The 22,725-nt window shown below is 35.5% G+C and overlaps 1 protein-coding gene across 35 annotated transcripts in view; it reads right to left on the bottom strand.

The window, feature by feature from the left end:
• ATG4C (autophagy related 4C cysteine peptidase) overlaps positions 1–22,725 on the bottom strand; it is a 155,855-nt gene that overhangs the window by 89,320 nt on the left and 43,810 nt on the right. For 27 of the 35 annotated variants that reach the window (XM_070486431.1, XM_070486415.1, XM_044748913.2 and 24 more), the window contains 5 exons: positions 15,281–15,514; positions 12,935–13,265; positions 11,063–11,133; positions 5,048–5,184; positions 29–107 (listed from right to left, as the gene is read on the bottom strand). In XM_070486431.1, the coding sequence (XP_070342532.1) occupies positions 29–107; positions 5,048–5,184; positions 11,063–11,133; positions 12,935–13,265; positions 15,281–15,514 (852 nt within the window). The remainder of the gene's footprint in view (positions 1–28; positions 108–5,047; positions 5,185–11,062; positions 11,134–12,934; positions 13,266–15,280; positions 15,515–22,725) is intronic. The other 8 variants (XM_070486419.1, XM_070486441.1, XM_044748917.2 and 5 more) reach the window with 1 other exon arrangement.

Below are 22,725 nucleotides of genomic sequence, written 5' to 3'. Positions count from 1 at the left end.
AAGAAATATGTTTTACTAAATCACTAACCTTGAAATCCAGCAAAGTAATATGACTGTTTAGGTTTGCCACCAATAATACCCACACAATATTCAAGGCTTAAAATACCCTGTCAAAAGAAATTAATTCAGATTTAGAGTCAAGAGACAAATGGTAATTATTCGAAACAATCAAATTTGCATTACCAATATTAGTAGTCCCAAAATTTTTCACCACTAGTTTTATTTTTATTACATTTGCCCACATGTTCTGAAATCTTTCTGTCTACCAAACTATCTTCCATTTTCTTTAAATCACTCAACTTTAACATGACTAAATCAAATATCCTGATCAGCATGCCACTCAACAACAATCAACAACTACTACTCGCCAGATACAGAGAGAAACAACGGCACCACATCAAGGTAATAAAACTCCCGCCACAGCCAAAACCCCTGGCCTTTCAGGCAGCTGGTGCAGCCTGACGGTGTGCAAGGCAGTGCTGTCCCCAGGCTTTTTGAAATGCTAGAAACAGTTCCTAGACCTGGTTACCGCTTTCACTGAACCGTGAGTCTCAGGATCCCAAACTAAAAACTATTTTCTAATCAAGAGCATTCACTTGACAAACGTTTTATGCTGCTTCATTTGGAATAAATATAAAGACTAATGAAAACAATTTAATCCCAGAAAAATAATTATTATTCTGGTATTTAAAGACATTTTATTTTACAAATCATAAAATATCAGGGATACCTCAATAAATTATTTAGTATGCCCCTCAGCATCTATTCTAAGCAGAACTCTATTTAAGCTGGGCCAAATAATTCTATACCTTTCAAAAAAGACATGCCCAGTGAAATTAATGTCTTGTCAATAGTTCCTGCATTAATTTGGGCATATATTTGAAAACACTAATAATGATAAAACGTACATTATAAAACTCCAGAAGTATTAAAAAAAAAGTTAAACTTTTCTTCCCTTAAATGAAAGGATGTTTTGAAATCTAAAAGATATAAAAATAATATATGAACAAATGCTTTTTTTCCTTAAGTAATCAAACCATAGTTTTTTTAACTTAATTATTTTCTTAAAAATAATATGTGGTCATTGTAAAAGAACACACACATGGGGCTGGCACAGTGGCATAGCGGTTAAGTTCGCGTGTTCCACTTCGGTGGCCAGGGTTCATAGGTTCGGATCCCAGGCACAGACCTACACATAACTCCTCAGGCCATGCTGTAGTGGCATTCCACATACAAAACAGAGGAACACTTGCACAGATGTTAGCTCAGTGACAATCTTCCTCAAGCAAAAAGAGGAAAATTGGCAACGGATGTTAGCTCAGGGCCACTCTTCCTCGCAAAAACAGAACAAACAAATAAATTAATTAAAATAAATTAAAAACACACACAGAAAATACATTAAACAGTAAAAATTCCCCAAAACCTCAACACTTAGAGCTCATCATTATTAAAATCTGGGGGAAAAGCTTCTTGACATGTGGGTATATTACACATATTCACATAGAGATTTACAAATACAATTTTATATATGTGGAATCATATATAAATATACACATATGTACATACACAACATATGCTGTTGTAACTTCTGTCACTCATTATGTCATTAACATTTTCTTATCAATAAATATAGATCTTATTTAATGGCTGTAAAATATTCTATTTATGAAGATAACAAAATGTCCTTTAAAATCTCCCTCGTGAATTTTTACATTGTTTCCAGGTTGTCACTGTTATAAATAACCCTCTAAAGAAGAACCGTGTATATTTTCAGTCTTGTGAAAATATCATACAGGTTTTTTTGGAAAGGAGAACTGCAACTGAAAAAATTAAATAAAACAGAGAAGGCAAGTTCAGTTAAAATTTTAGAGCTAACTAAAAAATAAATTAGGAAGAACTTATACAAAAAATAAACACTTGATAATAAGTTATTATTCTATTGTTATTATCATTCTAGTAATAGTTCTATAATCCTATTGCCTTCCCCCTAAATAAAAATCCTGAGCACAATTAGAGAGGGCCTTCCTTTAACTTGAGGCACTCTGACCAGCTGGAACACAACGTTCCTCAGGGACCCACGAGGAAGTGAAAGTTCTAAGTTCCTCACAGCTGAGAAAAGAAAGAAAAACATATAACAAGAATCATCGCCGACTCTCCTCAGAAAAAGAATGATTCCAAGTAATGGAAGAAAGACTTGGTCCTTGGCATCTGTACTTCCTTTGCAACAGACCAGAGCAGATTCAGCAGTAAACGTGCAGAAGCAGATCAGGAGCTGGAACGCCACTACATGTAAGGGGCTGTATCTTTGGAAACTTGAAACACTTTTCAGTTCCTAAAAAAGCGTCTTCACAGTTATCTAGTGGTCAGAATGTATTGAGCTGTATCCACAAAGCAATAAATAAGACTAAAGTAATCAGTCAAAAAGGCAAGGCCTAATTTGTCTTGCTGAAGAAAGAGAATATACTGGATTTTCCTCATTCCAGGTCATTTAAAAATATATAAATAAACAAACTGGCTGTGGTAAGGGCGGATAAAGCACCATCCCCAATTTCCTTCTCCTCACAGAATGCAGCAGGAGATGGTACCATCTCTGAAATACTGTGGAATTACCTTGATGAATAAATTTGGAAAACAGAATTGAATGGTGAATTTTAGAGAGTATGATGTAGAATGGTCTGGCAGGAAAAAATAGAACCGCTGACAAAGGAAGCAGAGGGAGGGGCCAACAAGGGGGTGGTGAGGTATAGGCAGAGGTGGACCATAAGGAGGAGGAAAAGGGGGAGAGCAGGAGGAGAAGGAGAGGAAGAAGCAAAATGCAGGAGGAAGAGGAAAATTATTTTCCTTTCAGGGCTATTAGACACTATTTTTTCACTTCTAAATGACTCTTTACATGCCCTCATTTTGGCTTTTGACCAAACCACCCCTGACCAAGCATAACACCTAGCATACAACCTACTTTACTCAACCATTTCAGTCATTTTTACCTGATAATAGAAAAATTAAAATGTCTCAATAGTCATTGCTCTCTTATTTTAGTGGACTATTAAATTAAATTTTAGGGGCCAGCCCGATAGCACAGAAGTTAAGTTCACATGTTCTGCTTCAGCAGCCCGGGGTTCAGTGGTTTGGATCCTGAGTGTGGACCTACACACCAAGTGTCAAGCCATGATGTGGAAGGCATCCCAAATATAAAGTAGAGGAAGATGGGCATGGATGTTATCTCAGGGCCAGTCTTCCTCAGCAAAAAAGAGGAGGATTGGTGGCAGATGTTAGCTCAGGGCTAACATTCCTCAAAAAAAAATAACTAATTAATTAAATTTTAGTGGACTAAGTCTAAATTAAATTAGCAGAAGCTCAAAGAAATGTTAGAGTTTAAAAAGTCCATACTTTAGGGGGAAAAAACAAAGTTCTGGTCTCTGTTACTAGTAGGCTATCTAAACTTGAACATATCACTTAACTTCTCTCGGTCTTTTCTGTTGTATAAAGACAATCCGGTTCCTAGCTATTGTAAGGGCAAAATGAGATAAATCCATTTGAAAGTGTTACACAAATACGAGAACTAACAATGATGTGCGAGCATCTCCTTCATCTATACTAGGTACTGAGGATCACTTTAACAGCTGACCATAGTTCATTTCACTACAATTTAGGCTCCAATGAATCACTCAAGAGCATTCGGCAGTCCTGCCATCTGATAAACACTATCAATACCACCAAATAGCAAAGCCCCCAGCCACATGAAACATGCCTCGAAGCCATCTGCAGGCCCATCCATGAAGGATGAGGGTTTGGCTAAGGAGTCAGTCCCAAGATTGTCTCAATTTCTAATCTTCTCGTAGTGGTAGAGCAGGCAGAGGGAATCCAGTTCAGATTTGGTTACAACCTACAGAGACATGGCGACATGCCCAAAGTCCCAAAACCAACGGATTCGCTAGACGAAATGGTTCATAACTTCTCACATTCCACCAATAATTCAACTAAAGAGGCCGCACATTAGAAATCAAAATCCCACTTTTACCTAGGGGATTCATATGTTATCAACATATTATAGTATTATTAGTGATAAGTATGCCTGCAAAATTTTAGTAACTATTAAGAAAAGCCAATATACCAGCTGGAAGACTTGTATATACCATGTACTGAAAACAACTGCCCTAGATTTTTAGAATCAGCATGTTCCACCCTATATACATAGGAACCACAATACGCAGTTAATACCTCATGTGGGGAACAAATTGTCACTGAATCATAAAAGACAAATCTAGACTTTATTTCAAGATTACTATACGCCATAGCACTCCATTCAAGAGGAATTCCATCTCTGGCCTTGGAAAAATAAGGCATTTTATTGAAACTATGAAAATAATATAAATACCATAATCTTAACCAGAAACTAAGTATTTCAAAAGTTATAATTTTGTTACAACTGAATGTCTTGGTGCCCAAACAAGAAAACACATTAGACAGTTTCTTTTGGAAAAAAGAATTATGTGTTCTGAAATAGAACAGATTTTTAACTTGTTAATATGAAAAGAAAGTTGGAACCTCCCCCATCCATAATATCTTCCTCATTTCTATCTATACACATAATCATTCTAACTACTTATTGACCTTATGGTGGCACAGGAAACAAATAAAGAGATAACGCAGCAGTAATAGAAAACTCAGTTTGTTTCAGTAATTACCTCAACATAGTTTAATGTGGGTTTTATGAATAAACACAGGTACATTCTTTTGAAAATCACAAGTAAGGATAATGGGAACTGTCGACATATTCCAGATTATGATTATTGCTGCATTTGTGTCTCCTTGATTAGCCACAAAGATAAAAAGGATTTTCATTTTGTCACAGAACACTGTACTCTTCAACTCACACCTGATCTCATAATACTGAAATTTAAAGTCTCTAATGTCTAAATTTACAATCTACAACTAGAAAATCATCACTTACTTATACCCATCATTTAACAGAAAAAAGGCTGCAAATCTTCTGTATTTTCCATATTAGCTAGCATTGCCTTAAAATAATTTATCTCATCTTTCCTACCTTTACAAAATCTAAGTAGTCGGTGTTGGTTCTTTCTCCACCAAGTCTAACAGGAACTAGAATAATAACAGCTTTGTCATCTGCATGATCAGAAGCCATGGAAGCGCACTGTTTATCAATTACATCAGAACTGTAAACTGAGAAAAACATAATGAATATATATTAAATTTTACAAAAATGATTTTTGGAAACATTTTTACCCTAATTTCCCCCCACTGGCATATCATCTGATCTCTGACATCACTATCATCTCGAGTTAAAAAACACATCCCTCATTTATGCATTCAACAGACACTGAACAGCTATTGTATTGGGTTTCGGCTGTGAGCAAGATGGAGAAAAATCCCTGCCCTCATAGAGCATACCCTCTAATGTGGGGAAACAGACAATAAATAAGTAAAATATAAGATACGTCAGATGGTAATAGGTGCTTTGAAGAAAAACAAAGGGAGAAAGATGGATAGGAAATGCTGGGGTGGGGGGAGTGGAATTTAAAATAAGGTGGGAAGGAAGGCCTTATTAAAAACTAACATTTAAGTCAAGACATAAAGAAAGTAAGAAACCAAGAAATGCAGATACCTGGGAGAAGGGCATTGTGGGGACCAAGATCAGCAAGGGCAAATGCCTTAAGGCAGAAGCAGAGCTGGCATGTTTCAGGAACAAGCATATACATGCGTGTGCGCACACACACACACACTCACCCCTGTGTCTCTGCAGGGACTTGAGCAAGGGGAACAACAGTGGAGGTGAGGTTAGTAGATAAAGTTACAGACTGGGGGAGAATGAAGACAAATTGTGTGAGCTCTTGAGGCCATTGCAAAGACTTCAGTTTTTACTTTGAGTGAGATGGGAAGCCACTGAAGAGATTTTTAGGAAGGGAATGTCCTGATCTGACTTACCCTCCACCAGTCTGGTTCCTCTGTGGATAACAGATGGGAGAGGGCAAGGGCTGAAGCACAGAGAACAGCTAGAAAGCCCCTGTAGTAATCCAGAAGACATGATGGAAGCTTGAACAAAGGCAGTAATTGTGAAGACAGGTAATGGTCATGGGATGGTCATGTGGAGGTGGTGCAAAGTGATCAGTTTGAAGATAAAGAACTCCCTAAAACAGTAACATCAGCAAACAGAGTAGAGAGCTGCCATTTACAAAGACAAAGAAGACTGTAGGAGGGGAAAAAATAGGAGGGGGACTGGGAGCTCCGTTTTAGATAGGTTAAGTTTGAGATATCTATTAGACATGCAAGCAGGGAGGATGAGTAGGCAGTTAAGGACATAAAAGCCCGGGTTTGCGGGGAGGCCAAGGATGGACCTATAAATTCGGGAGTTCACAGCATACAGATGGTTCTGTAAAGTCATGAGACTGGTTGAGTTCAAATCCGTGCACAAAGAAAAAGAGATGAGGTCTAAGGGCTCAGCACAGCACAGCACAGCACAGCACAGCACACCAACAATTTCAGAGATCAGGGAGACAGGAAAAGCAGCAAAGGAGGCTGTGAGGGAGCAGAAGGAAAACCGGAAGAGTAGTGTTCTGGACACGAAGTAAACCAAACATTACAAGGAGGAAGTGGTCAACTGTGTCAAATGCTGCTGTAGACTGTGTGATGTGAGGACTGAGAAGTGACCAGTGGATTCAGCAAGATTAAATTATGGATTAGAGCAGTTCCAGTAGAGTGATGGGTGTGAGAGTCTAAACAGAACAGTTCAAGAGAAAATAGGATTTGATGGAAGCAAATACAGACAAAACTTTATTTTGTTTTACTCAACAAAAAATAGTCTTATTCAAAACTTACTTATACCCACACCTCCTCTCAGATAACCAAAGTCTTCTGCTCCTCCACAGTTAGCCCCAGTTCTTCCCTTTAAATTCCAAGTTCAGATGATAAACTATCAAATTTATCAAACTATCAAAACTATCAAACAGGAGCTGCTCACCAGCTTCCCTATCTCCCATAGTCAGTCTAAACCAAAGCTACAAAAATGCAACAACATTTCTTTGCATGTTTCAATTCTACCATCTTACTTGTTCCAAACTATTCAGTAATGGCTTCTAATTATAAACTTTAAATTCTCTCACTTTTCTGAGGCAGGGCACACATGACAATCCCCTATCTTCGACTTTTCTGAACTAATACTCACTCCAATCAAATGAGCTTTACCTTCAGAGTTCTACTTCCCTCAGAAACAAATACTGCCACAAGTAAGACACAGTAGTAACATTTCCACTGGCATATACAACAAATTCTTCTTTATCAAATGCCTCTTACCGTTCATCTTCACTCAAAACACATTTAACAGGGCCCGCTATTTTTTGAAGTTTTCTATGCTAGATGGGTATAAAAGCAAATAAGATCCTGATTTCAAAGTGTCTGGCTCTATCGTTTTGGTGTTTTTCCTCCACTTCCAACATATGAAAGGGCTATGAAATAGTCCAATTCCATCACAAAGGCTCTCAAGAGCAGTAACTCCCAAACAAATGATTCTGATACCCTCCCTTACCCCTGCCATGTTAACAGTGATCTACAGGGAGATGCAGCTAATCACAAGGTGATATTACAAGTGAATTACAAGTGCAATATTTAATAGAGGTATGTCCAAAACGTTACAGAGTACAGAAAAATAAACTAATTCTGCCTGATGGGAGTTGAAAGGCTTCACCAAAGGTGTAATCTTTGAGTGTGTTCTTAAAGAATGAGAGTTACCAAGAAGTGTTGTTATTAAAATAATAAGGGGCATTCTAAGCAAAGGCAACAGAAAAGGCATGGAAAAAAGATAATAAAAGTATGTCCAAGGAACGACTTGAAGGTTGATAGTACTTTGGCACATCAGCATGAAAGACAGTGTTGGGAGGCGATACTAGAAATGTAGGCCAGGACAAATTGTAAAGGACTTTATGTGCTTTCTACGCTAAGGTAACTTAAGACTAGAGTCAATGGTCAATCGTAGGTTTTTAAATTAAGAGACATGATCAATTTCTTTGATCAGATGGATCAAAAAGAGAAAAGAAAGATAAGGAAACCAAGTTGAAGTCTAAGCTAAAGGTCTAATCCAAATCAATGACAACAGAGAAGAGAGAACAGATTCCAGAAGTATTTTTTTAAGCATAATTGGTAAGCTTTGGTTGACAGGCTAGATATAAGCAACGAGAGAAGAGTCAAGAATGAGTGAGTGAATGCACGTGAACATGATGCCATTGGTAAAGAGAAAACAGAAAGCAAGAAAGGAGAAGGATAGGGGGAATGGTACGTTTAGTTTTAAACAAGCTGATCTGAAGTGTTTGTAGAACGTCTAGGTGGAAATATTTGGAGGGCAGCAGAAAATACAAGTTACCTCCTCTGAGCACCAGTAGCACTAGAAATGCAGTTTAAAAGTTCTAGTGAATAGTGCATAGTCCTAACTACTTAAAGCCACAGAAAATGATGCAATTACAGAGGAAGAGAATACAGAATGAGAGGAGGAGAAACTAAATGGAAAGTGAAGCCTTTAAAAACACTAATGAAGGCCGAGGGAAAAAAATTATTGATAGAATCTGGCTTCGCCTAATTCCTAACCACACAATCCATCAAAATACACTACACTACATAACATAAACTCTCCCTTTAGGATTCTTAAACATCAACGCTAAAAATTTTAAGATGTACTTCAAATTACACACACCACTTACATAATGAGTAACTCTGTGTTCTTTAACTAACAATATGTATCACTTAAAGACCAAGCCTGACCAGTATGAATAAAAGCACAAAAGGCAATGACCGATACGAATAAAGGCACAAAAGGCAAATTCATAAATTTATTTAATGATTAATTGTTTAAGCACATTCTTTGGCTTAATTAGAACTCGTAACACAGCAAATTTTATTTGCAAGACTTTCTACCTGAAAAACAAATATAGTACCTGCAAAACTCATATATTCATTTGGAAGTTTACAACTCTCATGTTCATATGGCTGTAATCAAGGCTATCAGCCTTTCTTTAAAAACCAATGAACCTTAACAAACAAAAAGCATGTGTATTTGGTAACCACATTTCCACACTACAAGCACTAGTCAGTTATCAGGGTAACTTCAAGCATTTTGTACATATCCTTATAGTAAACACGAATGAAGTATATTTAACTTTCCCAAAGCATTAACATATTTTATCCTGTTAATAACATTTGTGTAAAAAATAAATTTAACAACACGAGGTGGCTTATTTTGAAGGCTTTTTTATTTTATTAGGAAATTTAAGGTCTCTATTTTAACCCCAAGAAAGTTTCAAAATTAGTACAGATATTGGTTATTAAACAGAAGACCAAAAACACTAAAACAAAGCAAAATTCTGGATGACAGCTGCATCATTAACAGGTGATTTACAGAAGTACTAGTGATGTTAGCTAGGGCCAGTCTTCCTCAGCAAAAAGAGGAGGATTGAGGGTGGATGTTAACTCAGGGCTAATCTTCCTCAAAGAAAAGAAATATTTAATAAGTGCCTACTACATGTAGGGTGCTATGTAGGAACACAAATATGCAGAACAAGGTCTCTACCTTCGTAATCATTTACAGTATAATTGGGATAAGCTAAATACATATAAAAAGTCTGACCACAAATGGTGCTGGGAAAACTAGACAGCCACATGTAAAAGAATAAAACTGAACCACTATCTTATACCATGCACAAAAATTAACTCAAAATGGATCAAAGATTTGAACATAAGACCTGAAACCACAAAACTCCTAGAAGAAAACAAAGGCAGTAAGCTCCTTGACATCAGTCTTGTTGCAAAGGCAATAAAAGCAAAAATAGACAAGTGGGACTAAATCAAACTAAAAAGCTTCTACACATCAACAAAACGAAAAGGAAACCTACAAAATAGGAGAAAATATTTACAAATCATTTACCTGATAAGGGGTTAATATCAAAAATATATAAAGAACTTCTACAACACAATAGCAAAAGAACAATCTGATTAAAAAATGAGCAGAAGATCTTGATATACATTTTTCCAGAAAAGACATACAGAAGACCAACAGGTACATGAAAAGGTGCTCAACATCGCTAATCATCAGGGAAATGCAAATCAAAACCACAATGAGCTATCACCTCACACCTGTTAGAATGGCTCTTATCAAAAAGACAAGAGAAAACAAGAGTTGGTAAGGATGCAGAGATAAGGGAACCCTTGTGCACTGCTGGTGGGAATGTAAATTAGTGCAGCCACTACGGAAAACAGCATGGAGGTTCCTCAAAAAGTTAAAAATAGAACTACCATATGATCCAGCAATTCCAATTCTGAGTATATATCTGAAAAAAACAAAAAGACTAACTCGAAAAGATATATGCACCCCCGTGTTCACTGTAGCATTATTTACAATAGCCAAGACATGGAAGCAATCTAAATGTCCACTGATAGATAAATGGATGAAGAGAATGCATACATATTTATACACACACATACACAATGGACTGCTACTCAGCCATAACAAAGAATGAACTCTTGTCATTTGTGACAACATGGATGGACCTTGAGGGCATTATGCTACGTTGAATAAGTCAGAGAGAGAAAGAGAAATACTGTATAATCTCACTTATATGTGGAATCTAAAATAAGAAGCAAGCAAAAAACCAAGCTCATGCATACAGAGAACAGACTGGTGGTTGTCACAGGTGGGCAGGTGGGAGGGGTGGCAGGGAATGAATGAAAGGAATTAAAAATACAAATTCCCAGTTATAAAATAAACCATGAGGATGTGATGCCCAGCATGGTGACTACAGTTAGTAATACTGTACTCTATGTTTGAAAGTTGCTAAGAGAATAGATCTTAAAAGTTCTTATCACAAGAAAACAAAATTTGTAACTCTGAGTGGTAATGGATGTAAACTAGACTTACTGTGGTGATCATTTTGCAATACATATAAATATCAAATCATTATGTTATATACCTGGAACTAATATAATGTCATATGTCAATTATATCTAAATAAAAAGAAGTCTGACCCAATAAACAGATAACAGAAGTATACACACTCCTCACCTGTACAATCCTGTGCAACATAGATCGTTATTCCTTGTAAATCAGGGTGTCTTGCTTCTTCAACTGCTTTTCTAAGAAAATAACAAGCATCATTCTTTAAAATCCTAACTAACATTCCCAGTCAATAACTGAAGACTTAATTTAGGGGAAAGAAAGCCATCAGTTTCTGAACTTTCCTATTTGACCTATAGTGTCTGCTTTCAAAACTCTCATCCGAATGGTATAAAAATCACCTCAATTTTTTCAAAGTAAAATATTACACTAAATCACTCAAAGAACATTAAAACATAAGTTACAAAATACGTAAAAAAAATTCTTGGGGAATAACCCCACCCCGCAAAAAAGGATTTCTCTCAACCACTCATCTGGCAACATTACATGTTTTCTAGCCAGTGGTAGGACAATGCGCCTCAGGGTTTGCTTCATATCAACTTTACATTACTGACCAGCAGTGAAGGACTAGACGGTTGTCCTCTGGCACACCTATGAAAGTTTTCTTCTCTTCTTTAAACAACAGCATGACTTTTTTTCCTTCATTCAAAAACCTATACGACCTGAACAAATGAATTTCCTAATTTCAAGTCTTAGAATTCTATAGGTAAAACTGCAAATTGAAAAATATTTCTAAGTGAGTAGAATGGTGCACATGATATGAAAAAAATCACCACAACAATATCCGAAAAAGAAATTATACAAATTGTGGATATATATTTTTATTCAACTGTGTCTTTTTAATTTTTTAACTTAACATACCTTTTCATGCATATTTGTATGTGTGAGTATAGGAGAGAGACCAGCAAACTATGGCCCACAAGCCAAACACAACCTGTGGCCTGTTTTTGTACAGCCTGCGAGCTAAGAATGATTTCTACAGGTTTCAAGGGTTGTTAAAAAAAGAAAAGGCAATAGAGCCCTCATATGGCCTACAAAACCTAAAATATTTACTATCAGGCCTTTTACAGAAAAAGTATTCTGATCCCTGGGGTAGAGAACATAACATCTTGAAGAGCAGAAACTATGCTTTGCTGCTTATACTTTTATAAAAGTCATACCAAGCTCAACTTGATATTATTAACAATCATTTAATAACATTAGTAACATTAATAACAATTGAAAATACTTTTTCAAGCCTAAGCATCTAGTCTCTAAAAGCCTGTTAACATGCAAAAACTCTGTAATCATTTCAAATTTATGTATGATTCTAAATGGAGTAAATTTACTAGAACATACTACACTTGGATGACATATTAATGATAATGGGACACACAACAATATGGCATTTTTTTAAACTTAAGTAGTATCCAAATAAATGGCACATAAAAAGCTGAGGTGAAATTGGACTTTCGGCTTTTTCCTCACTACTCTGAATGTCACAGACCCTTTACCTTTACTATGATATAATTATAATATTAACAGTCCCATACATTCACAATTCACAGGAATCTGATGTGTGCAAAGAAATGCTGAAAACATCAATTTTAGCTCTTGACATTTCATTACACTATCAGTACATTACAGCCCCCAGGTTACACTACTAAAAAAAAAACTATAATGTTATGCATATTCCAAGGTTGAAAGAGTTGTTAGTTTTTAGAACATTTCAATAAGGTAGTCTAATGAAAACCTGGTTAGAAAGAGACCATAGGTATCTATACCTATGAGCAAAAGAAGAAAAATTTGTCAGTAGATAAATTATATGTAACTAGAGTCACAATATGTCTTGTTTTTTCCCCATTAGCAAACGAAATCTCCTTATGAACACTCTCATACAGTTAGACTTTAAAAGTTCCGACTACATATACGCACTGCAAAAGTCAGTATCTCAGAGCCTGAGGACCCAGGTCAAAAGATGAGATTTTAAAACAATTTTACCTTAAAATGTGAGCAACCACAGCTGGTCCGTACCAATCTCCAGCTTTTTTCCCAGACTTCTTTCCATATTCTATTAGTTGATGTAAACCAAAGAGGGCCAAGGGGGAATCACCAAACCAAGAGATGATTTTCCTGTGATAAATCTCATTTCGCATTTCATGATCATCAGAATATCTCCCGATTGTTTCCTTCAGAGAAATTGTTGGGGTTTTGAGTTCTCTTTCCTCTGAAAGTGATGCTTCAAATGATGCAGTAAATTTTTTTACAGTGTTGGAAGTCCATGATTCAAAGTCTGAATTTTCAATGTTCAAAGCATCAGGCCAGGTCCAAGCTATAGTAGTTCCAAAGCAAGGTGTTCAGATCTTTTAAATAGTTAACAATTCTACTAAAATAAGTAGATAGCATTTAAAGTCATATTGGTTAATAAACTAAAACAGTAAACTCAGAAACAGGTAAATTTATCGAGACAGAAAGATTAATGGTTGCATATGGGGAGGTGTTGTGAGTAACTACTTTTGAGGATGATGAAAATGTCCTAAAATTAGATTATGGTGATGGTTACACAATTCTGTAAATATACTAAAAACCAGTGAATTGTTCACTTTAAATGAATGAATTTATGCTACATAGAGTGTATCTTAATAAATCTGCTTAAAAAAACAAATAAAGGTACAAGCAGAGAAAATATGCCATTATATCAATGATGTTTACTTATGAGTGGTAATATTATTCTCTGAACTTTTCTGTAGTTTCTAAAATTTCTAAAATGGTAACATATTACATATAATCAGAAAAAAATTACGAAAACAAAAGAGAAAAAATTAGTAAACTCAGGTGCAAATCGACAATTCTGGAATATGCTTTTCTTTCTTTTCTTTTCTTTAACAATGCTGAGATGGAATAAAGACTTTTGTATTTCATTCCGAGTACTGTTTATCAGACATCCAGTCTTGACTGCCAAAGGCACAATAAACATGTTCACTAACATTCACCGTACTCACGAGAGAATAACTGCAGAAAGTGAACTTTGTTTTGATTACATGTTAAAATAGAAGTCTGACCATGGAAGTTTTAAATTTCTTTTCAAAATATTTTTTTCCTCATACAATCCTTTTAGAATAATGTAATCATTATTTAGGGAGTAATATCAATTCTCTAGGAAATGAAAAGTTAACAAATGAAGTCATTAGAGATCAAAGATCCCCCCCAAAATCAACTATAATCCACTACTTCACTGTTTTAAATAACAAGACAAAAAGTTCTTCTTCTTTGCATTATCCACATCACTCTTGAATAAACATTCTCTCTAAATGATCTCAGCAATAATTCCTACAGAAAAGTTACTAAATATCTGGCCTGCATTGTAGGGAAATTGTCTAACACTGAAAAAATACGATAACACTTAGTAATAAGCAGACACGAGAGCCTAAAATGGTAAACTAAAATCCTCCTCCAAATGTACACATTATAAAAAATGGACTAACAGAAATGGTAAGAAAGGTGGCACATTAGAAAAAAATAGATACACGTAAGTTAAGTATCAATGATATTTTTGAGAGTCTTAAAGACTAAGCGTGATGACCTTATTAAGAATATGCCTAATCAGGGGCCAGCCCCGTGGCCGAGTGGTTAAGTCTGCGCACTCTGCTTCGGCGACCCAGGGTTTCGCCAGTTCAAATCCTGGGCACGGACATGGCACTGCTCATCAAGCCATGCTACGGCAGCATCCCACATGCCACAACTAGAAGGACCCACAACTAAAATATGCAACTATGTTGGGGGGGCTTTGGGGAGAAAAAGGAAAAATAAAATCTTTAAAAAAAAACATAAAAAAGAATATGCCTAATCAATTTAACTGATTATAATCATATTTCTAAAGATAAAAATAATTTTAAAGCATTATTGGTATGTACAAAGAAAAGAAAACAGCATAAAAATCTTTTAAGATTTAAATAATGTAAAAACATTCTCTTCTCAAGTCACTGCTTTTGACCTGCCCAGGATCTACTGAACTAGAGATAATCCAGAGAGTTCATTCAAAAAGAACTAAAGAATGACAACAAGAAAAGAAATCCAAAGGTTACTAAAAATAACTTAATTCATAGTGGTAGCCAAGAATAATAGGTATGTTTAACTTGTATTTTTGAAAGGGGCATCATGAAAATTTACATATAAGTCATACTTGGCCCAGTTCAATAAAGATGCAGTATGCTAAATTAGCTACAACTTCAGAAGTCATCAGAGAGTCAAGAAATTAACCTCACAAAATTTTGTGCAGTTTGCAAGCTGGAGTTCAAACTAAAAAATAAATAAATAAAAAACTCAGAAAACAGAGATTTGATTTACCTCTACCAAGAAAGTGTAGTATGAGTCCTTGAGCCAAGAGCATCTGGCCAGTTCTTAACGTACAGCCCCAACCACAGTCCGTCGTCAAAGTGGAGCCTTCTATTTGAGGAAATTCTTCCCTGTAGGTCAGCCATATCCTTGAAGTAAAATCTTTACGAAATTCTTCTACATTTCCTGCAATTATATGATCTTCTATTGTACATCCTGATCTTGCAGGTAACAGTTTATTTTCATCTACAAAATAAAAATATAAACATAGTCTAAATATATGCAAAGAAATGTCAATGATGGTATTATATCTCCATTACTGTTCATAAGATATGGAGTATATCACAATCTTTCTAATCCTATTTTTCAACTTAAATGAAGATAAATCTTATTCTTCCTAATCAGGTTGTTACGAAAATCAAGTGAGAACGAATGCTGAAATGTTTTGTACACTCAGACACCCACTAATATAAGGTATTATCAGGAATACTGTTGTTAATTATAATATCCTATATTCCAAATATAATCAACTCTTTTATGAGGGGATAATATGAAAATATCTTTTCTTTTTGCCTCATTTGGCACAGGATATAGATATTAGTGCTCTCTAAAATGAGATTTGCAAATAAAATATCATGATTTGTCAATATATAAAAATGTGTATGATCACATAAACTAGTTCTTAAAACCAAGTAAAATGTGCACATTGTATTTATTGTCATGAATATACTTACACTCAAATTACAAAATCAAAACTCATCAGCTAGGGACTAAGAATATAAAATTCTTAAATATATAGTTATCCTTTCATGTTGAAATATAATTTTTTTTAAAAGTGTTGCCACCCACATATATCATTTTTAAAGACTTTTCCAAATTGATCATCTCTAATAGAATTTCTATGTGAAAACTACGGTCACGGTTTGCCCAGTAATTTACGAACCACTAGTGCTCAAAATGAACTAACATTCCTTGTTTACTCCCAGAGAGGACATCTTAGTCATCTTCACACCCTCTGCATGCAGCACTGTGCCTAGCACAAGCAGATCTAATAAACGTGGGCTGGTTTGGGTGGTGGATCTCAGTTCCTAGGAGTCGGATTCCCAATGCTCTTCTGCAGGATGTTAATGCAGTCTTGTCATGCTTTTATTCCTCATCCTTCCTTCACCTACCCTTCCTCAAGCTCACTCTGAAAAAATCACAATCATCCAAAACTTTATAACATTCTGCTTAATGCAGCTAAATTGTATCATATAGTTTCAATGATAATAAAAAGAACCAATGCCAAGCCCCCATTATCAATGAATTTCTCCCAGTATTAGAGTCTGAAGTTAATTAGAAATAAAAATGCCTGGAAAGTGAACATGGCCTTACAAATATGTCCAAAATTTCCACTTTAGAGACATTTAAACTTGTTTGAAATTTGATACAATAGTAACTCTCATACCTTATCCTGTGGCTTGCCAAACATACAGTTCCTAATCTCCTACCTTGACAAAGTGATTAATTTCTTACCCTCTTAAGATCTAGTCTCCTTAATATTTACTCTAAACATTACTGGAAAACCACTAGTACTAAGTGAACTTTGGTGTCTTGTTGACACTCTACTATAACACTTCCCCTGCTACTTCATTCTTGACGGACTTGCCTTTCCAAAACCTTACTTAATTCTATCTACAATGTCTTTTATCTACCGCTGCCTCCCCCCCAGATTTCAAGTAGTCTAGAGAAGAAGGAAGGTGTTTATCCTGGATCTTCTGCACCTGGCAGAGTTCAGTCCATAGTAGATGTGCAATAAACATTTGTCAGGTGACTGTAAGATAAATGGAGGGTTTTTCTATTTTGTTTTGCTTTGCTTCTGTTTCTTATGCTGAGAGAGGTTTGAGATCAGAGTTTTACGAAGAATGGGAATGTCTGAAAGAGCCACTCTGAAGAATGAGAAAGAAAGTTGATAAAGGAAATGGAAGAGAACTGTTAGTAATACTGAGGGCTTAGTCAAGGCTGACAATTACAATCAAAACTCACAATCCAACAAGCTAATATGAGAAATAACCAGAAGTAAAACAAATTGCAAAACAAACCCTCAAAGAGTACAGCTATTGCAATTATCAGATATGGGGTAAAATATGTTATCCCATATACATATGTTGAAAAAACAGAAGGGTATTGAAAGTTGGACAAATAACAGAAAACAGACTATTAAAACTAACTAGGCACATATGAAAGAAAACCAAATGGAACTACTAGAAATGAAAATCATAACAACTGAAAACAGAAACTTGATATAGGATTGAACAGAAAACTGTACACAGCTCAGGAGATAATTAAGGAATCAGAAGCAAGCACTAAAGAAATTACTCACAACACACCACAGAGAGACAAAGTAATAGCAAATATGAGAAACCAAAGAATTTCAGAGACATGAAGAAAAATCTGACAGAAAGATTTATCAGAGATGCAGAAGAGAATAGGAAGAATGGGGAGCAGCTGTAATTCAAAGTGGCTGAAAATTTTTCACATTTTAAGAAAGATATGAATTTCAAATAGAATAAAATGAAATCCACACCAAAGACAAAGAGTTGATCTTAAAAACAACCAGAGGAAAAAAGAAAGAAACGATAGCTTCAAATCCCAGAAAGAACATCTTCTCATCCTAAAGTAAGGAAAGGTCTATTCAACAGAACATCAAAAGCACTAACCATTTAAGGAGGTAAAAATGTTAACCACACTATATTAAAGTTAAAAACCATGTTCTTCAAAAGAACATTGAGTGAAAAAGTAACTAAAAGAGTAGGAGAAGATATTTCCTATGGATATATCCAAAAAAGGATTAATATCTAGAATATATAAAGAAAACCTATGGGGCTGGCCCCGTAGCCAAGTGGTTGAGTTCACGCGCTCCGCTTCAGTGGCCCAGGGTTTCACTGGTTTGGATCCTGGGCATGGACATGGCACCGCTCATCAGGCCACACTGAGGCGGCGTCCCACATGCCACAACTAGGAGGACCCACAACTGAAATATACAACTATGTACTTGGGGGATTTGGGGAGAAAAGAAGCAGAAAAGAAAAACTGGCAACAGTTGTTAGCTCAGGTGTCAATCTTAAACAAAAAGAAAACCTAGTGCAACAACATGGATGGACCTGGTGGGTATTATACTAAGTGAAATAAGTCAGACTGAGAAAGACAAACATCATATGATTTCACTTATATGCAGAATATAAACAAACACAGGGACAAAGAAAACAGTTCAGGGGTTACCAGGGGACTGGGGTGGGGGGTGGGCACAGGGGATGAAGGGGAGCACCTATGTGGTGACAGACAAGAAATAATGCACAACTGAAATTTCACAATGATGCAAACTATTATGAATCTCAATTAAAAAATATATATACAAATTTAAAAAGACTAGAAATCAATAAGAAAACAATAATCTAACAGAAGCCATATCCAAATAGAAACGTATTCATGAAAATATGCTCAATTTCATTAGTTATCAAAGAAATGCAAATGAAAATGTGGCTCTAATAAAAAGGGGGAAATATCAAGCATTGGTGAGGTGAGAGTAAGTGGAATTCTCATACACACCTGGCAGGAACACAAATTGGCACAACTATTTTGTAAAACTATTTGGTAGTATATATACTGAGGTTGAAAATATCAATACCCTATGACCCAGCAATTACATTCCCAGGTATACATTCTGAATGAAAATCCATACACATGTTCATTTACCAAAGCACATGTCTAGAAAATTCACAGCAGGGCTCTTAACAATTGCCAAATGCACACTAAGAGTAAAATGGATAAATAAAGCGTGGCATATTCACACAACATAATACTTGTAGGAATACAAAAATATCCAGTACTCAGTCAGGTAAATAACACAATATCTGGCAATCAATCAAGGGTTACTAAGCATGCAAAGAGGCAGGAAAACACAAGCCAAAATGAGAACATTCAATCAATAAAAACTGACCCAGAAATAACACAAATGCTAGAATTAGCAAACAAGGACATTAAAATAGTTATTTTAGGGGCCAGCCCAGTGGTGCAGTGGTTAAGTGCACATGTTCCACTTCGGTGGCCTGGCGTTCACAGGTTCGGATCCCAGGTGCAGATATGGCACCATTTGGCAAGCCATGCTATGGTAGGTGTCCCACATATAAAGCAGAGGAAGATGGGCACAGATGTTAGCTCAGGGCCAGTCTTTCTCAGCAAAAAAGAGGAGGATTGGCAGCAGATGTTAGCTTAGGGCTAACCGTCCTCAAAAAAAAAAAAAACAGTTATTACAACTATATTACATATGTTAAAATAGATAAGTAGAAACAAGGAAGATTAAACAAAAAAAAAAGGGAACTTCTAGATATATAAACTACAATGTCCAAGATGAAAAATATACTGAATGGGGTTTATGGCAGACTAGACATTGCTGAGGAAAAGACTGAAATATTGGTGAACTTGAGGACACAGCAATAGGAACTATCCAAAATAAAACACAGAGAGGAGAAAGAATTTTTAAAAAATAAAAGAGCATCAGTGAGCTGTGGCACAATTTCATCCATGCTAATATATGTATAATGGAAGACTGAGAAGGAAGGGGAAGAGAGAGGAAAACAGAAAAAAAATATATGAAGACAATATAGCTGAAAAAAATTTAAATTTTATGAAAACTATCAACCAACAGGTCCAAAAAAACTCAACAAAACTCAAGCACAAGAAACACGAAGAAAACTACATCAATGAACATCATAATCAAATTGTTCCAAACTAGCAATAAAGAAAAAAATCTTAAAAGCAGTCAAGGGAAAAAAAACATTATATACCAAAAAAGATAAGCATGACATCAGATTTCTCATTGAAAACAAAACAAGCAAGAAGATAGTGGGGCAACATCTTTAAAGCTACCAAAAGAATAACATCTTCAACCTAGAATTCTATACCCAGCAAAAATATCTTTCAAAAATGAAAGCTAGAGGAACGTCACCATCATGGCAGAGTGAATTTGCCCAGGACTTTCTCCCCTCCAACATACAACAAAAAGGGAAATCCCTACTCTTCAATAAATGGTTTTGGGCAAAGTGCACAGCCACATGCAAAAGAATGAAGGTAGACCATTATCTCATTCCATTCACAAAAATAAACTCAAAATGGATCAAAGACTTGAAGATAAGTCCTGAAACCATAACACTCCTGGAAGATAATATAGGTAGTACACTCTTTGACATCGAACTAACAAGGATCTTTTCGAATACCATGTCTTCTCAGACAAGGGAAACAAAAGAAAAAATAAACAAGTGCGAGTTCATCAGACTAAAGAGCTTCCGCAAAGCAAAAGAAACTAGAATCAAAACAAAGAGACAATCCACCAATTGGGAGACAATATGTGCAAATCATATATCTGACAAGGAGCTAATCTCCATAATATATAAGGAACTCACACAACTGAAGAAAAAAAAACAAACAACCCAATCAAAAAATGGGCAGAGGAGATGACCAGACATTTTTCCAAAGAAGAAATACAGATGGCCGATAAACACATGAAAAGATGTTCAACATCACTAATCACGAGGGAAATGCAAACCAAAACTACACTAAGATACCAGCTTACGCCTGTTAAAATGGCTATAATCACTAAGACTAAAAATAAATGTTGGAGAAGGTGTGGAGAAAAGGGAACCCTCATAGACTGCTAGTGGGAACGCAAACTGGTGCAGCCACTATGGAAAAGAGTATGCAGATTCCTCAAAAAACTAAAAATAGAACTACCATACAACCTAGCTATCCCACTACTGGGGTATCTAACCAAACAATCTGAAATCAACAATCCCAAGCAACATATGCACCGCTATGTTTGTTGCAGCACTATTCACAATAGCCAAGACACGGAAACAATCCAAGTGCCCATCGAGTGATGATTGGATAAAGAAGATGTGGTATATATAAACAATGTAATACCACTCAGCCATAAAAAAAAGACAAATTCATCCCATTTGCAACAACATGGAAGGACCTGGAGGGAATTATGATAAGCGAAATAAGCCAGATTGAGAAAGATGAACACCAGATGATTTCACCCATATTTGGAATATGAACAAACCTATGGACAAAGTTCAGTGGTTACCAGGGGAAGGGCGGTAGGGAATGGGCACAGGCAGTGAAGGGGAGCACTTACGTGGTGACAGTCAAGAAATAATATACAACTGAAATCTCACATTGATGTAAACTATTATGAACTCAATAAAAAAATTTAAAAAATAATGAAAGCAAAATAAAGACTTTCAGAAACACCAAAGCTGAAAGAATATATGACCAATACACTTCCTTCAGACAGAAGGAAAATAATACCAGGTGAAAATATGGATTCACACAAAGTAATGAAAAACACTAGAAATGATAACTACATGAGCAAATACATAACTTCTTTATTACTTAAATCTCTTAAAAGCATATTTGACAGTTTACCCAAATAATAACAATGTATTATAGGGTATATAACATACAAATAAGTAAAATGTGTGACACCAACAGCATAAAGATCAGGAGGGGAGAAGTGAAGTACACTACAGTAAAGTTCTTATATTATATGTGAATTGGTATAACATCACTTGAAAGTAGACTGCAATAAGTTAAAGATGTATACTAAAACCTAAAAGTTACCACTAAAATAACACAATAAAAAGTTATTGCTAATAAGCCAACAAAGAGAAAAAATAGAATCAAAAAAATATTCAATCTGAAAGAAGGTAGAAAAAGACAAGAAGCCAAGGACAGATGTACCAAACAGAAAGCAAAGAGTGAGATGACAGAGTTAAACCCAACCATATCAATAATCATACTAAATGTGAATAGTCTAAACAACTTAATTAAAAGGCAGAGATTATTGGATTAGATAAAAAAGCAAGACTCAACCATCTACTTACTAAAAGAAACAGATTTCAAATATAAAGACACAAATAGATTAACTGTAAAAGAATGGAAAAAGATATACCATGTAACCCTAAGCAAAAGAAAGCTGGAGCGGCTATTTAATATCAGACAAAGCAGATTTCAGACCAAAGAATATCATGAGTAATCAAGATGGTTTTATAATTACAAAAGGTCAATTCATTAACAAACTATAACAACTGTAAATGTTTACGTACCCCATAACAAAGCTTCAAAATCAATGAAGCAAAAACTGATAGAAATGCAAGGAGAAATAGACAAACCCACAATTATAGTCAGAGATTTCAATATCCCCTTCACAATAATTGGTAGAACAAGTAGGACAGAGCAAGAACAGAGAAGATTTGAACATAGTATCAACCAACTTGACTTAACGTCCTTATAAAACATTCAGCAATAGTAGAATACATATTCTTTTCAAGCACACAGAGAACATTTACCAAGTTATACCATATTTAGAACATAAAGCAAGTCTTGATAACTTCAAAGAGACTAGAGTCATAAAAGTA

The sequence above is a fragment of the Equus asinus genome, chromosome 16 (genome assembly GCF_041296235.1).
Source record: "Equus asinus isolate D_3611 breed Donkey chromosome 16, EquAss-T2T_v2, whole genome shotgun sequence".
In the NCBI taxonomy this organism is placed as follows: domain Eukaryota; kingdom Metazoa; phylum Chordata; class Mammalia; order Perissodactyla; family Equidae; genus Equus; species Equus asinus.
This window is presented reverse-complemented; position numbering and strand designations above follow the sequence as displayed.